The 25999-nt window shown below is 39.0% G+C and overlaps 1 protein-coding gene and 1 long non-coding RNA gene across 3 annotated transcripts in view; both read right to left on the bottom strand.

The window, feature by feature from the left end:
• Positions 1-2477: 2477 nt before the first annotated feature.
• LOC118796939 lies at positions 2478-4238 on the bottom strand. The gene is made up of 2 exons (XR_005005919.1): positions 3801-4238; positions 2478-3757 (listed from the first exon to the last, which is right to left on the bottom strand). It is a non-coding gene; the product is annotated as an uncharacterized LOC118796939 (long non-coding RNA).
• A 612-nt stretch (positions 4239-4850) lies between these two features.
• gpt2l (glutamic pyruvate transaminase (alanine aminotransferase) 2, like) overlaps positions 4851-25999 on the bottom strand; it is a 32180-nt gene continuing 11031 nt past the window's right edge. For both annotated transcript variants that reach the window (XM_036556847.1, XM_036556846.1), the window contains 10 exons: positions 18784-18873; positions 18256-18364; positions 15583-15716; positions 12709-12952; positions 11096-11175; positions 10856-10992; positions 8894-9068; positions 6437-6592; positions 6235-6347; positions 4851-5374 (listed from right to left, as the gene is read on the bottom strand). In XM_036556847.1, coding sequence (XP_036412740.1) covers positions 5284-5374; positions 6235-6347; positions 6437-6592; positions 8894-9068; positions 10856-10992; positions 11096-11175; positions 12709-12952; positions 15583-15716; positions 18256-18364; positions 18784-18873 — 1329 coding nt within the window. In that variant the 3' untranslated portion in view covers positions 4851-5283. The remainder of the gene's footprint in view (positions 5375-6234; positions 6348-6436; positions 6593-8893; positions 9069-10855; positions 10993-11095; positions 11176-12708; positions 12953-15582; positions 15717-18255; positions 18365-18783; positions 18874-25999) is intronic.

Genomic DNA, 25999 nt, shown 5'->3' with positions numbered 1-25999 from the left:
CATAATTTGAAAATGTCTGTTCCCCTTTACATGTAAATTTCAGGATGAATTGACCAAAAAAAGGCCCAAAATTACTTGTTAAAAAAGTCTGGTTCCATTGACTTACATTAAAAGTAAAGTATGTTTTTTCCTTCTCCTGTAAAGTTCTCATTTTGGAGATCTGAGGTTTTGTTCTGACAGCAGCGATAAGCTTAGACCCTAAATATATTTTGCAATTCTCCCAGCAACTGCGCTTTTTCCATCTTTTTGTGACCTCTGATAAAGATTGGGATGTAAGTAGATCTTTAAACTCAGCTAAAACTATTTTACATCTAGAACAATGTTCAGGCAGCGGAACAGCTAAATGAAGTAAATACATCAAGAACAGCTGAAATGATATCAAGCTAATCTGTGAATAATTTTACACTCAATTTTTTGGTGAATATGTTAGAATAGTCATATATAATTGACACAATCACCACCAAATGTTCTCTGCTTGATGTTATTTGAGACCATTTTGAACTCTAAAAAATAAAAACTGTTTTTTACGCCCTGTGGAAGCCTTGGCTTAATAGTTTCCAATAGAGACCAGTAGTTTCATGTAGAACACCTTTAGATCCCAATAGAAAACCATGTAGAATCAGCTACTGCTCACCTGTTAAACCATTACGATCCTTTACATTGTGATATCAACCCACTAAAAAAGCCAAAGCATATTAAAAACCATCAGGAACTAACAGAAACACTTAATGGTTTCTGTGGGTTTTTTCAGCAGGGAGGTCATTTTATGTCAAAGTCATTGAAAAAAAGGTTTTCTAGGGAAAAATTGTTGTTACTTAGCATAATGTTCAGTTCTAATATGACCTAATCTGAGCTGACAGAGAGGCAGCAGCAGACATTTGACAAGCTAAACTCTTATCAGCCATCCTGGAGCAAGCTTTCACTCTGTCGTTGCATCCTATCCACAAAACCTGGGTACAATTCACAATAAGTATGTGAAACTTTTTTTCATTCATTTGTAATTAGCAATCAGATGAAAGCTGCTACACAGATGAAGGCCTAGACTGTGCAAACACAAGGACAGTAAGGGTTCTAGGCCATGGCTAGATTAGCCAGAATGAGCTAATTAACAAGCCATGCAAACATATTTATGTACACCTTTATTAAACTTTATTATGTACATCTACCTTGTATCTACATTTGTTGCCCATTTTATCAGCTCCACTTACTATATAGGAGCACTTTGTAGTTCTACAGTTACAGACTGTAGTCCATCTGTTTCTCTGCATACTTTGTTAGCCCCCTTTCACCCCGTTCTTCAAAGGTCAGGACCCCCATGGACCCTCACAGAGCAGGTACTATTTGGGTGGTGGATCATTCTCAGCACCGCAGTAACACTGACATGGTGGTGGTGTGTTAGTGTGTGTTGTGCTGGTACGAGTGGATCAGACACAGCAGTGTTGCTGGAGTTTTTAAACACTGTGTCCACTCACTGTCCACTCTATTAGACACTCCTACCTTGTTGGCCCACCTTGTAGATGTAAAGTCAGAGATGATAGCTCATCTGCTGCTGCATAGTTTGTGTTGGTCATCCTCTAGTCCTTCATCAGTGGTCACAGGACGCTGCCCACAGGAAGCTGTTGGCTGGATATTTTTGGTGGGTGGACTATTCTCAGTCCAGCAGTGACACTGAGGTGTTTAAAAACTCTAGGGGCCCTGTGTCTGATCTACTCGTATCAGTGCAAATTCTACTGCTGAGGTTTCACTGCCCTTTTGAACAGGCTTGCCAGATTGGTTCTACAGTTTCCACCCAAATAACTTACGTACTAGATAATATAGCATTAAACCACCATTACATCAGTACTAATCCGCTGGGGAATGTTAACTGCTTTGCCATCTTGCAGGTAAGTATTTTTCACTGCACTGTTGATTTCTTGTGTTTATTATGTAGAATAATTTTTAAGCTGGATAATCTATGCTGTCTTAGTGATATATATATATATATATATATATATATATATATATATATATATATATGTAGAAATGCATTGCTTAATAATGCACCTCAAATCTCCCCACATCCGATCAGATATCAAAACTTTGAATGACATACACATGACAACCACCAGCCCAAATTTTTTTACACCCAGCTAAGCTCTTTTTACCTCACCAAAATTGGTGGGAAACCGCCCAATCTGGCAACGCTGCCTCCAAAGACTCATACAATAAACTTCACTTGAGCTAAGAAAGTAATGGAATGTACCTTAAGATGGTGTAATGAATTCCTCTGAGGGGAAACGGAGAGGCCAAGCGGACAAGAGATTATTAAAAACACTACTGGAACGGGCAGCTGGTGTATTTCATTCAAGTGAACTATAAATGAATTGTGCATGGATGACTAAGATTATCTTGTAGACAGAGCCGCCACATTGGCGCAATACTAGTATTGTGATTACATTGTGATTATAATGCTACACACTGTGACTGCAATACCATAATATGAAAAATAATCAGTTTTTATTAGTATCTTGTTGATTCATCAAAACGCTGACAGGAACACTTATTTTGAACTTGAAAATTGGTCAATTTTTACAGCACACAGAAAAAACACTGGTTGGTTAGTGGGCTTTTTTGCATGTGGCAGCCTTCTGCAACATCAGTATTGGAAAGGTCAGTATCATGATAATGATTAATAAACAATATATCGTGCAACCCATCTTCTTTGAAGAAAAACAATGGGCCTCATTCATCAATTTCTTCCTAAGTTTCTTCTTAAATTCAGTGAATGAGGCCTGTTGTGAGTTTTCCCCTTTCATCACTGCATAATGTATGAATGAGCATGTCTGGATGAATGTATGTTCTACTGGCACATGTCAGTAGAACATACTGTATGTTCTTGAATGTTGACTGTCATTCCCAACATTGCCAAAGCAGATTATCTGCTCGTCATACTTGGCAATAAAGTGATTCTGATTCCTGAGCACACTGAACAAAATGAGTCATTGTCACTGTGGACCTAAACTCATTAAGGTAAACACACTATACAAAGTGCATATCACTGCTGTCCGAAAAAAGCCTAACATGCATTTCCAACGTTGTAACTTTAAAAGAAGGTAGCAACGTTCTTTTAATGTAAGTTAACGTAAAGAGACATTTAGTGTTAAAAAAAGGTGCATGTTTATTTTTCCTGGACAGCAATGATACATAATGCCACGCTGAAATTTTCAGAGCTGACCATTAGCTTTAAAACGCAAACATTCACAAATATTTCCACTAAAAATATGAGCATGAGCATTTCAATGATTCTGTTATGGCAAGTTTGCCCTCTTGTGGTTACAAGCCTGTGTTGCACCCAAAGGAAACACTCAGTTCTTGCAGAGAGAGGTCATTTACTACATTGCGACTATTATAAATTAACAATCATTAAAACGTATGAACATTGTAATATTATAACTCATAATTATACAAGTGCAAGACTATAGCTTGCCTTGTATGCACTGCATATGCTGCCTTGTTCACTGATAATTACTTGGCTTTTGTAGTCACTTGGCCCCTTAACCTACAAATAAACACCTGACATTCTGCCACATATCAGCCCATTAGAAGGTAACATTGTAATTAATGTTAATTAATTAGTGCTACAGATCTTAGCTTTATGATTAAACATCACTACAATTAGGCCTGTCACAATTATTACATCATCACCTGTCCGCAGTTATGTAAGATGACTAATTGTTTTCCAGTTGTTCTTATTTGATGTTCGTTAATAACACCTTTACTTACTTTAGTAGGCAACGGTAGACAGCTTATAACACCTTTACTTTACTTTAGGAGGAAGTGGTGGGCATCTTCACTTTGCTTTAGAGGGTGGCAGAGGGCAGCGATGAATGATTATTTGAGCTCAAGCTGTGTCTGTCGTCAGTTGAGAGCTACTATTATAGATAGCAGATCTGCCACTTAAGACTTTTACTTTCATAATAATGTTTGTTTATTTGATGTCAGTTTTGCTTTTAGATGGTGGCTGTGAGCAGTGCTTTTTGATGTTTGTTAATTTAGAGGGCAGCGGTGTGTCGTGTTTGTTTATCTGATGTTTGTTAACATTCTTAGAGGGCAGCGGTGAGTAATGTTTGTTTATCTGATGTTTATAAATAACACCTTTAGAGGGCAGCGGTGAGTAATGTTTGTTTATCTGATGTTTATAAATAACACCTTTAGAGGGCAGCGGTGAGTAATGTTTGTTTATCTGATGTTTGTTAATAATATTCTTAGAGGGCGGCAGTGAGTAATGTTTGTTTATCTGATGTTTATAAATAACACCTTTAGAGGGCAGCGGTGTGTCGTGTTTGTTTATCTGATGTTTGTTAATAACACCTATAGAGGGCGGCGGTGAGTAATGTTTGTTTATACAATGTTTGTTAATAATAATTTTAGAGGACGGCAGTGAGAAATGTTTGTTTATACAATGTTTATTAATGCTTTTAGAGGGCAGCGATGAGTAATGTTTGTTTATCTGATGTTTATAAATAACACCTTTAGAGGGCGGCGGTGAGTAATGTTTGTTTATACGATGTTTATTAATGCCTTTAGAGGGCGGCGGTGAGTAATGTTTGTTTATACGATGTTTATTAATGCCTTTAGAGGGCGGCGGTGAGTAATGTTTGTTTATACGATGTTTATTAATGCCTTTAGAGGGCGGCGGTAAGTAATGTTTGTTTTTACGATGTTTATTAATGCCTTTAGAGGGCGGCGGTAAGTAATGTTTGTTTTTACGATGTTTATTAATGCCTTTAGAGGGCGGCGGTGAGTACTGTTTATTTGATGTTTTTTAACAGTTGCATACACTGAACAAAAAAATACAATGAAATCATTAATATCTGTTAACACCTTTAGAGGACAGTGGTGAGTAATGTTTGTTCATTTGATGTTTGTTAAAATAGATATCTAATCAGCCACTTATGGTTTGTACTTTATAAGTTGCACACAAAGAACAAAAAAAGAAAAACAATTAAATCATAATTCCCACTTATTTATATGGCAATTAATCATCAGTTAAAGTTTCATAATTGTGACAGGCCTAACTTACAGCTCCGTAACAATAATGTTCAGAAGTGCAAAAGGTGTTTCATGAAACTGAGATCTCGCTTCCTAAAGACAGTACTGCATATAATCGTCTATCAAAGTCTAACAGACTCATTTGGCTGATTCTGTAAAAGGCACGAGGTAAGAAACAGCTTTAGGCACTTTTTGGTTGGAACATGAACATAAGGAAAAGGTGATTGGTCTAGGAAGATGAAGGGGGAGGGTTTAAGAGTATTGCTGGGTGAACTGTTCATGGAACTCCTTCAGTTTGCTGAGCATGATCTGTAGTTTATCAGTGGGCGGTAAGATGGTCATTCTGTGAGGAAAAAGAGACGAGGAGAAGAAAGTGGAATAGTAAAGATTGGACTGTGATCAGACGTTACAAAAGAGGTGCACACTAAGGATTATTAAACATTGTTACTAAGTGAACGCCTGTTCATATCCATTCACAATTCAGATCCCTAAGGGCTTATTATTGATTTGCTCTATCAGAGTAAAAAGAAAAGGTAACTGTGGTTTGAAATATATTTCTATGCATGTATTCCTGCTTATAATGCCAATTTGTGTCACAATCAAGACAAAAAAATAATGGAAAAAAATAGATTTAAAAAATAAAAAGTAGGTACATCTCTTTCACAGCATAGACATGAATGAAATGACATACTCTGCCATCTAGTGGTAGCTATAAAAAATTACAGGAACTTACAGATAAGGTGACTGTGCCTGCATTATCTCTGTTCTTGTGTTTGTACAAGACTAAAAATACACTTGTTTGCAAAAGTGTGCACCCCCTACTCAGTTAAATTACACGTTCTGTTGATTTTCTAAGTGAAAATAAGTCAACAGATGCTCTACAGAGAACACACTTGGCATTTAGTGCACAATTTCTAATTATTTGCAAAGTTTAAAATATTGGAAAAAAAAAACAAAATATAAAACGTTTTATAACTTTTGCAAAGGATGCAATGCATGTCCTATTTATTCTAATGTGTAAAATTCAGCGAATAAACAGTAATTGTGCATTAAAATGTGCAGAAGTGTGTTCTCTATAGAGGATGTGTAACTTATTTCCACCTAGAAAATCAGCAAAACATCTCATTTGACCAGGGGTGCCCAAACGTTTGCCTACAACTGTAGCTCACTGAGCTGCACTGAGCCACTGATTCAGAAACACACCTGAAGTGAAAGGTTCCCTCTTTTTGGCCAAACCCGCTGCCAGGGACTAAACAAATGCCTGTTTCTTCCAGGAGCTTCATACAGTAGAACATATCTGGAACCTGGCCCTTCGCCTGCGCACAAACAGAGACACTATGTAACCATCACAGTAACGGACAAATGACAGAGCAGAGAACAGAGAGCAGAGGAAAATGAGACTGACCTTGGCCTCCTTTATGGCACGCTCGGGCAGCGTGATGCGGGGGAAAGAGTACATGGCTCCCTGCACTGGGTTACACCTAATCCCTGATACCGTGTTCAGAATCTCCTCTGTCATCTTGGCCTTCTGTGCCAGGTTGTTCAGCGTGGCCGTCCTCTCCTGCAGAACACACAACAGTCACGGGACTGAGGGAGCTGATACAGGGTACTTGAAGTAGGGCAGAGTTCTGATGACGACTTAGCAAATGTTAGAATGTCTTCCTGAGAGTAACTGATGTATAGACTCATTTGCCACTTTATAAAGTATAGACCCCTTAAATCTACACTTAGGCTCAATCCCATTTCACCCCTCGCCCCTACCACTTAGCCCTTAGCCCTCCGTTTTGCACATTCATGCCTAGGGGGTAGAGTGTCCAGATTTTTGTTAAGATAGAGGGGTAGGGCGAAGTGTTAGGGCTACATGTCCCTCCAAACGGAGTGTTATGAGAAAAAAAGAAAAAACGGCAAGATGGCTGCACAAGAGACCAAAGAAACCCACAAACGTGAGTATTTTCTTCGTTAAAACATTAAAAACATAACCATTGTATTTTCTTAGTTTAATGGAGTCTAAATGTTTAATGGTCTTTTTCTTTATAACAAGCATAACAATCGCTAAATGTACGCTAATGTCTCGGTAGCTAAATTTTCCGTTCCACCTTAAGTAGTCCAGCAGTTCTGACGCCTGGAGCACCAGAATGTAACTGCTGCTCCATTTAAGGTGGAACAGGAAAATTCGAACAAGAAGCTGACGAATAGCTGACTTAAGATTAATTTCACCAAAGAATTAGGTGTGGGAGATAATAAATAATCATTGCATCCCCCTCTTTGAAGGCATATGATGCCCTAAATTTAACTAAAGCCCAGGGTCACCTGCAGAGCAGCGCTAGTAGCCGGTTAATGAAGTAGTGCTCTTTTTTATTTGAGGGTCCCATTTCATAGGGGAAGATTTTAACCACTACCCCTTGTAACTCAGTTCCAAGGGGCAAGATGACACTCAAAAACAAGGAGTAGGGGTAAAAATAAGAAATGGGATTGGGCCTTACTGTCCATTTTATCAGGTCCTCTTGCCAAATAGATGCACTTTACACCAATGAGCCAAAACATTATCACCACTACCTGACACGCTGTCGGTCCTCCTCATGACTCAGAACAGCTCAAACCTGAGGCATGGACTGTGAAACTGATACCCTGTGGTATCTGGCACCAAGACGTTAGAAGCAGATCCTTTCAGTCCTGTAAGATGCGATGTGGAGCCACCGCAGATTGGACTTCAGATTGAGACGTGGGGAAAGGGCAACACCAACTCTCCATCATGTTGCTCAAACCATTCCCAAACAACAAGTGCAGTGTGGCAGGGCACATTATCCTGCTGTAAGAAGCCACTGACATCGGGGAATACCAATGCCACAAAGCGCTGTACTTGATCTGCAACGATGTCTAGGGAGGTGGTAGGTGTCAAATTGATGCCCACATGAATGTAAAAAAAAACAGGACTCATCAGACCAGGTGACCTTCCTCCATCGCTCCAAGTTTCGACGCTTGTATGCCCCACTGTAGGTGCTTCTGATTGTGGACAGGAGTCAGTATGTGTACTCTGACCTGTCTGCAGCCACACAGCCCCATATGCACAACGGGTAATTCCTCCTGTAACTGTCATTAAAAATTTGTGATTGGTGCCACAGTAGTCTTTCTGCTGGTTTGGGCCAGACGGAATAGCCTTTGTTGTCCTTGCGCATGGATGAGCCTTGGTTGTCCAACACCCTGTCACTGGTTTGTGGTTTATCCCTCCTCGGACCACAGTCAGTAGCTACTCACCACTGCTGACCGGGAGCACCCTACAACCCTCGCCGTTTCGGAGATGCTCCGATCTAGGTGTCTGGCCATATCCACCTGCCAAAGTCGCTCAGGTCTTCACGTCTACTGAGTTCTTCCACATCCAACACATCACTTACTGTTCGTTTACTGTCTAATATATTCCATGTGTTGTTGTTATGGCATAATCATTCATTCACTTTATCTGTGAGTGGTCATAATGTTTTGTCTCACTGGTGTATAGTTTACAGATCACATTATAGTTCATCTCTTTCTCTGCAAAATGTGTTGATCCCCCTTTACCTTGTTCTTTAGGACCCCAACTGGACTACCACTGAACAGGCAGTATTAAGGCAGTGGATCGTTTTCAGCACTGCAGTGACTCTGGTAGGCCTGTTAGTGGTAGTGGGTGTGGTGTTGGTGTAAGTGGATCAGACACAGCAGTGCAACTGGAGTTTTTAAAGACTAAATTCTCTTATGTGCAGTAAAGAATGTCCTGGACACAAATTTGCCTGCCGGGTTGGACTGGAAAACACCGGACTGGACACTAATACTTATTAAAAGTAACACTGCTACTTTAAAAGTCTTCAGGAGGGAAAGAGGATGGTACCGCAATGAACTGGGCATATGATGGCTCTCCAGGCTGAGGAGGGTTGGTCACCAGGGCCATGAGCGCTTGGCCAGGCACAGGAGGACACAAACGCACGGACACCAGCTTAGTGAGCTGAGCCTTCACTTCAGGATCCATGTTGATCACCTCCATATAACCACCTCGAAAACCACACCTGAAAAAAAAGAATATGGTTATTAATTGCAGTGCTGAAGAGTTGGCAAGCATCTAATTTACATTATTTCCCCCTTATCCCAAATGTAGTCAATAAGCCAGGACATGATTGTCGACTGAAGTTTGCTTCTTTAGTTGTGCACTGGAGCTGTAGATCTTCTTTCGTTTCTTGCTCTGTGTGACATACGGTTCTCTATTAATGTGGATAAAAGTATGACAACATTCAGGCTTTAATTTGGCTGCTATTACTGTTTTTAGCTTTGCAGCATACTTTTGTTGATTTTTATAGATAACAGTATGTTATATAGTGTCAGAAACTACATAAGCACATCTATTTGAGATTCTCAAAAGTGCCCAAATCACTAAAAACAGAATTTTCCTCACTTTTTTGAAAAAAGAATTTCAGGCTGCTAGGCTTGGGTGATAATGTAAATTTAGACAAACGATTATTGTCTCCAGAATTATCGCGATAAACGATATTATCGGTTTAAAAATTAATTTACGAAGAAAACTCGAGTGGGCCTTTCAGTCACGTGATCATTTTATTGCAGCCTATGTAAATGAACTGCTGCATCTCAGTGGAACAGCAAAGGAGAATTATAGCAGTGAATCTTAATTTGCAGTTATGTTATGTTATGAAAAAACAGTTACGTTAGATGAAATAATAATAATAATAATGTGGCATACGCCGCGAGAGCCGGCAGGAAGGCGGGGCCCGAACACCGAGCAGCGACGAACCTCCGCGAAGGCGGCAGGGAGAGAGTGTTTTGAAGTGTCAAAATCTAAGACTTTACCAATAATTTTAATGGAACTATTTCAAGATTTTTGAAAGTCTGTTTGCGCAAAAAATGTAAAAGTGCAAAGTATCTTTCAAAATAATGGAATTCAGTGTCTTGCATGTCCAACTGTTCTATGTTGGCAAGGATGTTGGGTTCCATAGCACATTCTGTAGCCTACGTACTGTAATAACTTCAGAAAGTTTATTCTTTGTAAACTCATTTATTTATTGTCAGCTTTTTCTTTCGGTCCTTTTTTTCTTTTCAGCCCAGTATGTCCTGAATTTCAGTTTCAGCCAATAGTTTTAATTTAAGTGCATCACTACTGAACATGTCTTGGTTTATCGACTGAATTCCAGATAAGGGGAAAAACTGTGTCAAATTTTGCTCATTGCTTTCATTTAAACTGAACTCTAAAAGTTGTTTTGGGAACAATGGGCCTCATTCACCAACCGTTCTTAAGAAGAATTTTATTCTTAAAACCCACTTTTTAACAAAGATTCTGACATTCTTCCAGTGTTTTCTTAGTTGGGATTTGTTCTTCGGTAAGAACAGAATCTACACACACTCAAGAGCACAAGGTGAGAACAGTTCTGCGGTTTGAGAACATGTCATGAATCGGACATAGACGTTTTCTCAGGACCTTTCTCAAGAGCAAATTGAAGAAAAAACTAATTTAAGAAGGAAGATACTGGTGAATGAGGCCCACTGATACTCACTGACAATGACCGTGAGCACATCCAGTTTCAAATTACTGTTACCACGAATGGCAGGTTACCCAGATGCAGGTAAAGCCAAGTCCAGGATTCAGTTACAGTCCTAATGGTGAATCACTATTGTGACTCTTTGGGCTGGATTTAAACTGTGCCTGGGAAACTGGTCCTGATCCAGCTTAACAGCTGAGTGTATATTTCAGTCACCTCTGTTCTACTCTATTTTTATGAATGATCTTCAGGGAGCAGAGTACTCCAGCTTTTGCTGATGAATGTCTCTTGGCAAGATATGCACTCACTCTCCCATGTAGCATTTGGAGGTGGAGTGGAATGAGGCCAGTTCCACTGTGCTGGAGTACTCGGGGCCCATCTCAAATAACACCTTCTTGAAAGAGTGGAATGCACAGCCCTGGGCGTACACGTTATCCTGATACACCTGAGAGAGGACGGATCGGGAGAAAGGGGGAGGTTTAGGAAAGGTTTCGACATAGACTGAAGCAATGGCAAGAGACAGAATTCCTTTGAAAATATTGCGTTACCTCATCGGCCATGAGAAAGAGATGCTCCTTTGCAGCGAATCGGATCACGTCCTCAATGCATTGTCTGCTCTGTACCTGACCTGTAAGAAGAAAGAGATCCAAATGAACCATTTCCAGTGTGATGTATGAGTTTGAGTGCTTTTTAAAATTCAATATCACATTATTTCCATTATAGTATTACAATATCAGATCGTATTTAAGTTGAGTACTGTTACTCTGTTACTATGCTAAAAGAATGGCTCACAAACATCTCATTCAGTCGTATGCAAAAGTTTGGCCACCTCTGGTCATATGACATGTTTTGATGATCTTCTGAAGATAAATTAACACATCCTCTACTCAGAACACACTTCTTCACATTTTAATGCACAATTATTGTTTATTTGAGTGTAAAATGCTGAGAAAAAATAAAGCATGAAATGTGGCCTGAGCAAAATTTTATACTTTGTTTTATTTTATTCTAATATGCAAATAAATAGAATCATACACTAAACTACTTTGCAGAAAAATGCCGTACTAATATCTTTGTAGAGGATGTATTCACTTATTTTCTCTTAAAAAATCAGCAAAATGTGTAATTTGACAGGGGATGTTTAAACTTGTGCACACGACTGTAGCTTATTTTGACTGGACTGTCTTTTTCAGTTTTCTTTCTTTAATATTAACACCTATAAACATTATACAGTAATGTAAAAGTTAACCAGACAGAAACCTCACTGCAAAAAATGGTATCTTGGCAAACGACATTATCTTAAATTTAGTCAATATTTATTTTGAGATTGTTGTAAGCAAATAAGATTTGAACGTTTTAGAGAAATTACATATTTGGTGATTTTCTATGAGAAAATAAGTTAACACGTCATCTACAGGGAACAAACTTAACAGACCTGCAAACTTTAGTGCACAGTGTCTATTTATTTGCTAAGTTTAACATATTGAGTAAAAAAAGGAGATACAAAATGTGCCATAACTTTTGCACAGGCCACATTTTATGTTTTATTTTTACCCATTGTGTTAAATAAATAAACAGTAATTATGTATCAAAATGTGCAAAAGGCAGGGGTGGTGCCATACCTCCAAAAGTGGTGGGGCAAAACTTGTTTCAAAACAAACAAACAAAACAAAACAAAACAAAAAATCTCCCATGACATGCTAATAACATGTCTCTATATTTTGGTGATATTATGTCTTTTTCTTTTGTTTTCAGTTAGTTTCACACTGCGATGGATGAAATTCATTGGTTGGAATTTTTTTTGGGTTTGGAACTCTTACCTTTTTCAGCAAATCAATCAACAAAAGAAATCAACACAAAACAATGCTGATACAATCACAGCTTCAGATTCAGGCTAATTTATATTATTTAGATTTACTCTCTGCGAGGCGAATGGTGGGACTATCAAATCTTAAACAATCTAACATATACAGTTTTACTATCCCAAATGGTGGGATTTTCTATCCCTGATGGCCATGAGTTTCCATTACTTGTTAGCTACATTAGCCTTGGACACTTTGGACACTTGTCCTGTTTTTAGGGTGAACTAGCTTTAAGGGCTGGTTGGTAATAAGGTTATATAAGGTTTATACAATTATAAGGTTAAAATTATTTATGGTACCTGTGGGATTGCCAGGGTTGATGATGCAGAGGACGCGGGGGTTGCAGTGTTCTCTGGCGGCCTCTAGGGAGCGCTGCAGCTCGTCGATGTCCAGACTCCAGCTCTTCTCCTCGTTTAGGTAGTAGTTGATCTGCACAGCGCCAAGCTCAGCTAGAGCGGCAGAATAGAGAGGATACTGCGGGATCGAGATCATCACACCCGTACGCGTACGTCCCTCTCCTGCGGTCAGTAACTTCAGTATAGTCTAAAGGAGTGAGAAGGGAAAGAGAAGAATACATTTGAGAGTAAAGAATATATTTAACAAAAAAAAACCCCTCTTGGCTGATACAGGTTAATACAGGCCAGTGTTTCCCCCTACTATTATACAGGCCAAACTCATGTGCATCCTGGCCTGGATGAGACAGACTTTAGGACGTAAGCGGCAAGCCAATCTATGTTTCCAATCTTTTGGTATTTTAAAATTCTCAGTCTATTTTCAAGTATAAACATGCGCTAAATTCAAACAGCAAGGCCAGCACAAATCCAATCATTGATACAGTAGTGTGGTAGTGTGATGTGTGGCAGAGGCGAGCTGGCTTGTGCCAGAGGATCAGCGTCTAGTTTAAGTGTTCTACTTTCTAGTCACAGTAGACTTTAGTTACTGAATTTTGTGGTCCTTACAGCAACAGAACATATAATAATATATAATAATGAAATATTAGAGGTGGGGTGGCACGGTGGGCCTGGGTTCGATTCCCCGGCTGGGCGACCGGGGTCCTTTCTGTTTGGAGTTTGCATGTTCTTCCTGTGTCTGCATGGGTTTCCTCCCACAGTCCAAAGACATGCAGTCAGGCAAACTGGTGGTGCTAAATTGGCCCTGGGTGTAAGTGTGTGTTATTGTGTATGTCTGTGTGTCGGCCCTGTGATGGACTGGCGACCTGTCCAGGGTGTTTCCTGCCTTCCGCCCAATGAGCGCTAGGATAGGCCCCAGCGACCCAGGAGGATAAGCGGTTTACAAAATGTGTGTGTGCGTGTATTAGGTGTGGTTTTATTTAAATTTACTACACTATATTGCCAAAAGTATTCACTCACCCATCCAAACCACTGAATTCAGGTGTTCCAATCACTTCCATGGCCACAGGTGTATAAAACCAAGCACCTAGGCATGCAGACTGCTTCTACAGACATTAGTGAAAGAATGGGTCACTCAGGAGCTCAGTGAATTCCAGCGTGGTACAGTGATAGGATGACACCTGTGCAACAAGTCCAGTCGTGAAATTTTCTTGCTACTAAATATTCCACAGTCAACTGTCAGTGGTATTATAACAAAGTGGAAGCGATTGGGAACGACAGCAACTCAGCCATGAAGTGGTCGGCCACATAAAATGACAGAGCGGGGTCAGCGGATGCTGAGGCGCATAGTGCGCAGAGGTCACCAACTTTCTGCAGAGTCAATCGCTACAGACCTCCAAACTTCATGTGGCCTTCAGATCAGCTCAAGAACAGCGTAGAGAGCTTCATGGAATGGGTTTCCATGGCCGAGCAGCTGCATCCAAGCCTTACATCACCAAGCGCAATGCAAAGCATCGAATGCAGTGGTGTAAAGTGCCGGCCCCTTAGTTCCAGTGAAAGGAACTCCAGACCAAGAGATTTTGGACAATTTCATGCTCCCAACTTTGTGGAAACAGTTTGGGGAGTTTGGCCCCTTCCTGTTCCAACATGAATGCGCACCAGTGCACAAAGCAAAGTCCATAAAGACATGGATGAGCGAGTCTGGGATGAATTAGAGCGGAGACTGCGAGCCAGGCCTTCTCGTCCAACATCAGTGTCTGACCTCACAAATGCGCTTCTGGAAGAATGGTCAAAAATTCCTGTAAACACACTCCTAAACCTTGTGGAAAGCCTTCCCAAAAGAGTTAAAGCTGTTACAGCTGCAAAGGGTGGGTCGACATCATATTAAACCCTATGGATTAAGAATGGGATCTCACTCAAGTTCATATGTGTGTGAAGGCAGATGCGCGAATACTTTTGGCAATATAGTGTATTTATTCCCTTAAAAATGGAAAATAAAATATGTGAGACTAACACGTGGTGCTTGATCTTAGCCTTTTTATTGAGGAAACCAGTGAGAGCTCCCCCTCTTGAATGTCTGTAGACATAACTAATCAAAGTCCTATATGGATCATTCTACCAAATGGTTAAAAGTAAGAGGAGATAACACATTTTAAACTTTTAACAGACTTGTATCTTAAACTAAAATCATTTTGCGTTGAATGAGCAGAACTCAAAAAGGCCACCGCTTTGAACAGTTATACACACATAAAATCCTAATATATTTTACTTAAAACACAAAAAAGTTTACTTTATTGCAGAATATGTGTTTCAGTAGTGACAATTCTTAATGTTACACACAGATTTTCAGACTTTGGGACACATTTACTTCAAAACAATGTGATTCATTATTATTATTTATTATGTATTACTGTTATTTATTATTACTATTACTATACATATAATTAATGCTACTATCAGACAGTAAAGACTACATACACTACCCAATCATACTGGATTTTAATCACTCAACAATTATTACTGTCTGACAGTAAAAATTACACACACTGAAGATTCATACTGGCTTAATACTGGATGGATCTTACTGGAAATCATGCATACCCCGTATAATATATTCCTAGGTAAAACTAATCCAGCTCAAATAGAGTTTTAGTCAAGCTGTGTTTTTTAAGGATGTAAACTAGTTGATTATTTACACCCAAATGGCTTCACTAAGGAGTAATTATTCAAAATTAGTGACAGCCTTAGAGTGATGCCTACAGAGTGATGTGAAGCATGTGGAACACGTTCTGCTCCTGATTGGTTAAAAGAATGAGGACGTACCACAATGCCATCACTGGCTCCCGTGGTTAGGTAGATGTTGTCCGGGTCACATGTTATACCACCGTCACGACGTTCAATGTATTGGGCAACGTCTTGTCTCACACAGTCTATACCCTGACTAGCGCTGTATGCACCTAAGAAAGGTTAGAGAGAGAAAGAGAGACAAAGAGTGAAGGTCAAAGGTGAGATCAGGAGTCAAGCAAGTCCAGCTCAGTTGAGATGACCTATTTCAAACCAGCCAAAAGTCATAGGTCCAACTAGTCCTGTCAAAGCGAACGCTTAATTCACTAAAAGTTTTAATGCATTGCCCTGGTTTGACCTTTTAAAGCATCCATAGTTCCAGGCTGAAGCCCTGCTGCTCACACACCATATGCTGCTATGACTGACTCTGTGACTGCAGCCCTCTCGCTTTTAAATGGCAAATTCAATTGCCAGCTCTCTTAATAAAAACAAAGTTATTTCTAACTATTACCATCTATTAAATATCTGTGTTAGTGCTTCTTGATCTCAGCACTGCAATTGATTCTGTCCATCATAATGTTCTTTTAACCAGAATGGAAAACTGCGTATTGCTTTCCAGAACGTTTTTTTAGCTGGTTCCGATCATATTTAGAAGATAAGAGCTTCTTTGTTGCCATCAGCAACCATTTAAACAGGAAATGTTAACCTGTGGTGTCCCACAAGGATCCATTCTTGGGCTCTTACTGTTCAATCTCTACACTGCTACCACTGGGCAAAATAGTAAAATATTTTACCATAGCCATGCACATAATACCCAGATCTACTCAGCTATCTCGCCTGATGACTACAGCCTTATTGACATTTCATATCACTGCCTACAATCAGTAAATAACTGGATGAAAGAATGCTTTCTCAATCTAAATAAACAAAAGACAGAGATAACTGTATTTGGTACTAAGGAACAAAGACTTGCGGTCAGTGCTCATCTCAACACCAGAGCTCTGGAAGGTAATGATCAAGTCAGAAATCTTGGCCTAAAAACTGATTCAGATCTAAATTTCAGCAGCCATGTAAAAGCAATACTGAAAAAAAGCCTTTTACCATCTCAAGAATATATTAAAGCTTAAAATTTCATGGCACAAAAATATCTAGAAAAAACAATTCATGCATTTGTCTCCAGCAGGCTGTACGACTGCAATGGTCTTTTAACTGGCCTTCTCAAGAGGACAGCTACAGCTTATTCAAAATGCAGCTGCTTGAACGCTTAAGAGGACTGAGAGATCTGAGCACATTACTCCAATCCTCAGGTCACTGCACTGGCTACCAATTTATACAGAATTGACTGGAAAGTGCTTCTAATTGTATATAATTTTTTAAATAAACTTGGACCAAAATACACTGCTGACCTGCTTGGAGTATACAAACCCAATAGGTCTCTCTGATCACTAAGGACTGGTCAGTTTGTGCCCAGTAGTAGTAGAAATTGAATCAAAATAAGCAAAATACAGTGTTTTTATAATATAAATACAGCCAGCAATACCAGTAATATCAGTAAAGTTAGCACTGAGAGGCCTTCAGCAGACTACACTGGACATTGTTTGTGGAAGAATTATGAATAAATAAACTAACAAAAACAACAGCAAAGTGGAAAGTTAAGTTCCTCTCGAAACGGCTTCTAATGTAGCACTACGAGAACAAAAGGGCTACAATCGCGGAGTCACTGTTGCTCTCACTGGACAGATGATGGAAACTGAAAACCGCATTCACTGTGATAATTACATGATTTTCATGTTCAGGTGATGATAATAATGTTATTGAATTTTGGTACTAAGACATTCTGATTAATCTTATTTCTGTCCACTCATAGTTGTAACAAAATGTACTGCTGATTCATTGGTCAATTTGTGCCAGTAAGACCAATTTACTACACAAAATAATGTGATTAATCAAGATCAATTGTGACAGCCCTAGTTTTAATACTACTGAAACCACAGTTTCCACATGCACTCAACATAACGTACACCTAAGCAGTGCAACATGAGTGGGAGGGTGCAAAAAATATCATGGCCATTGTGTTGTGCCTGCGGTCGTATCACAGCCATGATGTTATTCACAATTCCACATTACCTCAAGTGTTCGATTGCTTTTATCCCAGAGTCGAACAAGTAAGTATTCACTGTAAAAAGTTTCACAACCTACTATTTGCATTACTTTTATAGTACTTTACTGTATCATTTTAACAGTAAATTACAGTAGAATAGCAGCTGTATACTGTCTCCACAGCCACCCATCACAGTCATAATATTGTTGTGATGCATCTGTATTCTGCTGTATAATTAGAATAATAAGCTGTAATTAAAATACAGTAATTACTGTATTTTTGTTATTTTTACATAAGAACTGTAAAAGTAATGTAACTCAGCAGTGAAAAAGTGTGCATATTTAAAAGTTACTTGCTGTGCTACTACAGATGAGTTGATTTGATGACTGATGAAGATTTTGGTGGGAAAACTTTGAAAACTTAGTGCTACATATTGTGAAGTCCTGGAAATAATTAACATGTTTTTTTTTACTGGCAATTTCTTCCACCTGGAAAGTAGTTCCAGCAGCTTAGAGAAAAGCAACCACTGTTGTTACTTAGCAACTGGCGGTCAGAACAGTAAAAAAAAACTGTTGTTATCAGATATAACAACACTTTTCAACTAATCGTACCAATACTGCTTCCTCCACACGCCTTGAGAATGCGCCGTGCACGGTTCTTGGCATCTTCTGGAAACTTATTATCGTCGAGCAGTTCTGGATAAGAGCACAGTGCCAACACCTTGAACAGAAACACAACAAAGAAGCTATAGATTAAAAAAAAAAACACTGCACAGACATGCATTTTTCAAAGAAAGCTGGTTTGGTACATGGTGACGATGAATTGTTGTTCATTTGAATACTTGATTCCTTTACTTCACATATTTGCTAGAAAAATGTGCAAATTAGCAAAAGTAAACCAGTGTTATCTGATAAAATGTATCAATAAACACTTTTTAAACACTGTTTTGGAAATGCTGATTGTTAAGCAGTTCAGATGACATTTTACAGATAAAAATAACAGGTCCAAACAACAGTTAAACACGTTTGCATGGCCACAGCTACAGCTCATGCAGTCAGGATCAGAATATTTGGTCGAAAAATTAAAAAGAGAGTTCAGATCTCCGACATTAAGTTTTAGGAGCTGGAACGTGAAGGTACCTGTCTGAAGAAGGTGATAGGCTGCTGTCCCATAGCATGGGCATCTCCAATATTGGCTTTGATGACTTCATTAAAGGGTTTCTTCACTCCCTGTAAAATAACAAGTCAACAGTAGTTCGCATCTTCGTTTCTGACGTGTTCAACCACTTCTGTTTCTTCTGTCAGTCATAAAACAGCTGGTAGGCTACAGATCGAACCACCGCTCAGAAACATATCGAAATCATCATGTTGATGCCAGGTTAAAACCGAGGCAGGCAGTAGTTTTAGACCATTCTTTTTATATATATTTAAGTGACAGTATGGAGTTTCACAGGGGACAAATATATCACTCATGCTCAGACATAAGCACTGTAAATACAAAGACTTAGGCCCAATCCCACTTCCCTCCTTGCCCCTACCACATAGCCCTACCCCTCCCTTTTGCACATTCATGCCCAACAGTAGGTTGTTCTGATTTTGGTTGAGATAGAGGGTTAGGGTGAAGTGTTAGGGCTATATGGCCCTCCAAATGGAGGTTTTTCAGAGGCACAACTAAGTCTTAACGAAGTCTAAACGAAGTCTTACGAGAAAAAAAGAAAAACCGGCAAGATATCTTCGTAAGCAACCAAAGAAACCCACAAATGTGAGAATTTTCTCCGTAAAAAATCGCGATAACCATTTTATTATCTTAGTTTAATGTCGTTTCAATGTATTATGGTCCTTTTCTTCGTAACAAACATAAAAAATCACTAGTAGTATGCTGATGTCTCAGGAGCCAGCTTGCTAAATTTCCTGTTCCACCTTAAATGACCATTTGAGGTGGAAAAAATTAGAACAAGAAGCTGGCGAATAGCTGACTTCAGCTTCATATGACTGAAGAATTAGGGGTGGGCGATAATAAATAATTGTGCCTGCCATCTTTGAAGAGCACCGCTAGTAGCCTGTTAATGAAGTAATGCTCTTTGTTATCTGAGGGTCCCATTTTATAGAGGAAGATTTCAACCACTACCCCTTGTAACTCAGTTCCAAGGGGCACTTTAACACTCGAAAACAAGGGTTAGGGGTAAAAATAAGAAACGGGACTGGGCCTTAGTGTTATTAGTATTTTTTGTAACTGACACACTTACATAGACCTGTTAATGAAAAACTGTGGGTATGTGTAATAGCTGAGTGCAATCATTGCAAAAAAAAACTATGAATTTATTTATTCTTTCGAGTCGGTGTCTTGTTTACGCACTTGGCTCAAACCTGGATGGTTAAATGCTCATTAGCTTCCATTACTTATTAGCTACATTAGCCTTGTGGCTCCAGTGCAAAACTTCAGACAATCAGATCTATACAGCTACAAATGGGCACATAATCGCAATGTCTTCCTATTAATCTATGACCTTTCAACCTTTCCTTTTGCCTCTGAGGCCTGCAGTACAAGTTAAGGAGCGCTACACATTCGGCTTATCAGCTACGCAAACAATTGGCACAGAACACCGGTTCCCACCTGCTGATCTCAGCAGTTCTCCTGTTTCTCTTTCTCTCTGTTTGCTCTTTCCCAAAGCCAACAGTCCAAGTGTTCTCAACGACCTCTTGAATTCTCTCTCAAATCCCAAACCTGTTCCTCTCTCAGTTCAGCAAACGTGATACCATGATTTTCCATTTCATTATAAAGCTGTGCAAAAACTCTGAGGACCTGTCATGTTCAGACTTCTCATTCTCCTTCTTACAACTACAAATGAAAGTCAAATGAAAATAAATTTAAGACCAAAAAAATGATTAGAAGAGAAAATGGGGCTCCTAACAACCACCTGAAAGACCTGGAAGACATCAAAACTGCCCCCATCAGATAAACAGCACTTAAAGCTTTCATCTTTGAGAGAGAGGAGAAAATCAAGCTGCTTCAGATCTGAAAACATCCACAGGTGTTTCTGTCCATCCTTCCACTGTGAGAAGACGACTCAGCGCTGTGGGTCTGAAAGGATGTGTAGCTGTAAAGAGGCCCTCACTGAGAAAAGGAGACGGACACATCAAACAAAGAAGCTGAACAATGGACTGACCACCCAGAGTCCAGACCTCAACATCATGAGAAGCAGAAAATACAAACAACTTCTAAGACTGAACTTTGAAGGTGTGGAAAAATTTCCCTGCAGATTTCTTTGAAAACTTGAAAGCGAGTCTCCTGACAAGAATGGAAGCACTAGTGTACTGGACACACTAAATACTGACCCAATTGACCATTATATTTAGTTACTGAGACTTAAATATGTTTTCTGTTTTTTTTTTTCTCATACTAAAAATGTACTTATGTGAAAAATCTGTTTGTTTCCAGAAAACTCCATTCCCTCGCAAAGATAAAGGTTCCTAAATAGCTCTTGTCTTGGAAGTTAGGTCTCTAGAAACCTTCAACTGTTATTGAACTTTTACATCATGTGGAGTTTCTTCAAACCTTAAAAAGGTTCTTCACACTCGTACATCTCATTTACAAAAATGGCTCCATTAGAAGGTTCTTAAGGGAACCAACAGTGGCTCTTCTATGGCATCACTCTAAAGAAACTTTAAAGCACCTTTACTTTTAAGTGCGCACTACACTATTTTGAGTGTATGGGAGATAATGTCAAGGGTCAAAAGGGTTGCAGGCTATGGAGGACAATGACCAACAGCTCTCAGAAGATGAGTGTGTTGGGAATATGAGAGAAAAGGTCATTTGCTCTGATTAAGGACTGCTGAGATGCTGGAATAACAGACTGACACTCTCACACAGAATGTAATGTATATCCAAATATCCAAAAGATTACACCTCCCATACTATAATTTAAAGACTTTTACACGTTTCATTAGTTTTTTTAGTTCCAAGTTTCTAAACGAAGGTTAAAAGAGAACTACAATGTTCTTCTTTAATTGTGATAGAACAGAAAAGTGATTTAAAATATACTTAAGACCACAGTACACCTGAAAGACTGCACCACACAGAGTTGCATAGCATTACAACAAATAGCAGCACATCACATAGTATGGCACTGAATAGCAGATAGGAGATAGTACAAAGCACAGCTATACCACATAGCATGCATCACAGTGAGAGTTTTGTAACTGTAGAGGAGGTGTGGAAATAGCTGTGTAAGGCTGCACTGAAATACAGGCTCGTAAACCAGACTGGGTAGGTTTTGAGAACCACGATAGGACACGGCCATTTAACTGAAATGCAAAGCATCTAATCACAGATGTAACATGTGCAACAAAAACAAATGTGCAGTACCGGCTGGTAAACGCATAAGGATATCTTGTTTTCATGGCTACTACAAATAATTTGCATTTAAAATTGGTTATCATGAATGTTTCCTTGTTCAGCGTCTAGGACTTTACGTCGCTCAGAGGCTTATTGGTGAGAAGATGCAACTGCTCGCTACTGCCATTAAGCTTGAAAAACATATAATTTTTACTTTCTGACAGTGCACAGACCAGAGCCTGTCTAAATTCTCTGTGAATGGTCAGATTCTGAGAGCTGTGGTGATTTTAGCATGCATTTTATATCAGATGGTTTGTGTAGTTCTGTGTGCAAAGCACTGCTGTAGAGGGCCAGGCATCCGAAATGTTGGAGGAGGTACGTGTACTAGGGATGCACTGATACCACTTTTTCCCTATCGATACCAACACCTAATCCTTCAGTATCGGCTGATACCGATAAATCTAAATCTGTCTAACCTAACAAGCTTGTCCTGATACTTATACAATCCCACTTTTTAAATATTTTATTTTGGTAAAAGTTCAGTTCAGTGTCAAAATTAAAACATAGGCTCCCAAGTGGCGCAACCGTCTAAGCGTTGGCCCTATCATCAGGAGATCGCGAGTTCCATCCCTGGTGATGCTACAGCCATCCGTAGCCGGGAGTCCAAGAGAGCACAATTGGCCTCGCTCTCTCTGGGTGGGTTGGATGGCCTCCCTCCACTTGACGCGATGCTAGTCAGCGCAGACATCTGTTAGCTGACGTAACAGATCAGGCGGTTGGCGCTTTCCTCCGAGCGCGTTCAGCTGTCCAATGCCCGTTATGCATTATTATAATAATAAGAACCATATTTAGCATGCAGCAGCTTCTCTGGCTCAGGAAAAATGGTGCTGAATGTTGTTTCACATCCGAATTTTCCCAAGTTATTTGTCTCATAAGAACATGCAGCACACTCACTTTTACATCTCTGACCATCAAGTAAATAATTAGTGATTATTACACTCATTCTTGCTGTCAGCAGTAGTAGCTTTATCGGATTAACTGGCCTGGAGACCACACTGCTGTGTGATGCAGCTGACCGACGGAGTCATGTCGCAGGTGGGTCTAGAAGACACACTAGCCCGAATAGTGCCTTACTCAGCCATTTGGGTAAGGTACTCCCATTAGCATGTTTCACACAGTTTGTATATTTTTTTTTGGCTTATTCTTGGCACATCTGTAAAATGAATACCTTAGGAAGAATTTCAATTGGTATATCACCCACTACCATTGCCTTTTCATGAAATACTGATGTTACAAATTTTTCCATGTGTTTTTTTTAACTTCTGTCTACTGCTGCACATGCATGTATCACTGTATGTATTGGTCTACTCATCGCTGAAACAGATACTGTGTTTAATTGCCAGTGTTGGCACCTTAGCTCAACTGCTCTCTTATAAGCACACAGAATTGTGTTGAAATGAATTGCTATGTGAAGTGACCATTTGATATAGATACACATATATAGTGAGACGAAAACTGCTTTGCATAGTCCTATAAATACCTTTTTAATGGACTTTTCTCTAATTAAAGCAGACAAAGAGACCCAGAAGATGAGGGCTTACTGGATATTTGCACTAAACTCAGAGTCATGGATATTTTTTCAGCTTCCACAACAACAAAACTTTAATACAACTATGACAACAAAAACCCAACATTAAACTAGCTGGTTGTTCTGGTGTCATACCAGCTGAGTGAAAATGAAATAAATGCCTCAAAGCTTCTGAAATTCTGCCTTTCATTTCAGCAAAGAAGTCATCTCTCTGATCCCCCTGCTTTCACGCTAACCCTTAGCTCCAGCTGTTTTGGCATTTGAGAAACAACAGCAGCCGCAGTCAGCAGATGGTGAGGGCCAGCTAATGAGCGACAGGCTGGAGATGTCCTTCTGTGGGAGTTTGAGCTCTGTCCAATAGAAGTGGCTGCCAAGTCTCTCCGCAGAAACCTCCCATCAGCTGAATAAATAACCCACACCATCAGGAACCCCCTCTCTTCCTATTGGTTGAACAGTACAGATGCTTCTCAGCCCCAGCCATTCAGGAAAAGCCATATGAGAAACACCCCTGGGGTCAGCGAAGCCTCCAATCATGTTCAGTGTGAGGGTGGATGGTTTATTGGAAACAGAAGTTTGTTGACATGCCGAGTTACACTGTGAGAGGCTGCACGTGGAGTTTGATCAGATGTCCAGAACAAGCTCTGTCTGGTTCATCACTGAATTTTCTGAGTGAGATAAAGGCACTCATTGTTAGAAAAGAGGAGTCAGACAAGGCAGCGTGCGTTACAATAAAGTCAAGTGAGCAGGCTAGTGAATATGCTGGGTCTACATATTAGGCCTCTCACTATCAGTTATATTAGCAATCAAGCAATCGACTGAACAATTTGACGATTCATCGAGTCATCAATTTTTAAAAAGGCTAAAAAAATAATGATTGAGTAATCAGTTAAAAAAAGACTAAATAATTAAAATGGAATAAACAATACCAAAACATGAACAGCCTTCCAAAGGTTCCAAAATATTTTACTGAAAAAAACAAGGAATTTGTTAAAAAGGCTGCTGAATTAAATTCAGTCAACCAAATCAGATTCTTGAAGGGGAATTCCGCTGATATTTTGAAATGTTTCTGATGTAAACCAAGTCATTCAGAATGATTTGATTCGGAATTGTTCACAGTGGTGGTGATGGGAACCAGACGTCTGAAGAGTTATGACATTATGTGTAAAAACGATTTATTCATTGTTTTGTATAGTAAACAAAAGGCTATATTTGCACTGTAGACAACATGAATCCTGGTTCCTATCACCACCACTGTAAAGAGTCTGAGTCAGTAAGTTTCTCTACAATGAATCATTTCACATCAAACCACTCTGAATGACTTTGTTTACATCTCAGTGCTTGAATTATGCAGAAACTTTAATTCACAAACACTGAATCCAAAACAACCAAAACAAACAAACTAACCGTGCATCGAATCAATTCACTGTCAGGTCAAAGACTCACAGACGTACTATACACACTACAATCATTTAATTTTGGTCTGATCTACACACCCATCAGTTTGGTTTTACAGCAAATGGGTGTTATTTAACCTCTAAAACACTCTCCTAACCCTCTATTGCATGGTGTTGCCATATGGCAACAATTATTTTATCTCATTTTTACTAAAGGCAGTAATATAAAATCCATGTTTTACTGTTTAATTGTGTGAAAATGGGTCTTTTACTTTGAAAGGACAAATACTTGATGTTGATCATATGACCAGGAAATTTTGTTTGCACTCCCTTTTTACATGGACATTTGACACTGAGATGGTCAGGACCTGAGGGCTCCCAAAGTTGACTAACTGTTCAATATTTAGGCAAAATTCCTTGAAGAAAAAATTTGAAATACTTTCTGGAGTAAGTTAATTTTTATTTTTTATCATTAAGACCAGTTTAGATGTGACAGGTTTTTTGTAAAATGGTAAAATTAATTTTTGCCGTATGGCAACTATATGTGAATATGGAAGTGATCTGTGTGCATTTAACCTATTGGACTGTAATTGACTTACATAGCACAAGGCTTGCCTGAGACTATGTTTACAACTTTTAATTACATTTAAATGGGAAAAACACTGTTATATTTATATTTTGTAATTTCAGACATGTTGTAACTGTAACATATTATATTGATCATAAATTACACCACTGGAAAATATAGTTATAACAGAATGAATTGCGATATCACATTCAAATTATATGTTGGTCCAATTTGTGTACATTTTTAGTCAAAAAAGCATACTGATGATGACTAAATGAAATAAATCATATTTAATAAAACTGATTATGTATCTTATTATGATGTTATTATTCCCATACATTTCAAATAACAATTGAAATTATATTAATTTAACTGTAAATATTGGGTTATACATTTCACTAAGTGTAAGTTAGATTTGTTTAGCCTTGTTTTCCATAAAAGGATGTTTTCAGAGAAAAAAAATACATTTT

The sequence above is a fragment of the Colossoma macropomum genome, unplaced genomic scaffold (genome assembly GCF_904425465.1).
Source record: "Colossoma macropomum unplaced genomic scaffold, Colossoma_macropomum, whole genome shotgun sequence".
NCBI classification, from domain to species: domain Eukaryota; kingdom Metazoa; phylum Chordata; class Actinopteri; order Characiformes; family Serrasalmidae; genus Colossoma; species Colossoma macropomum.
The sequence above is the reverse complement of the archived record's forward strand: the minus strand, read 5'-3'. Positions and strand labels throughout refer to the sequence as shown.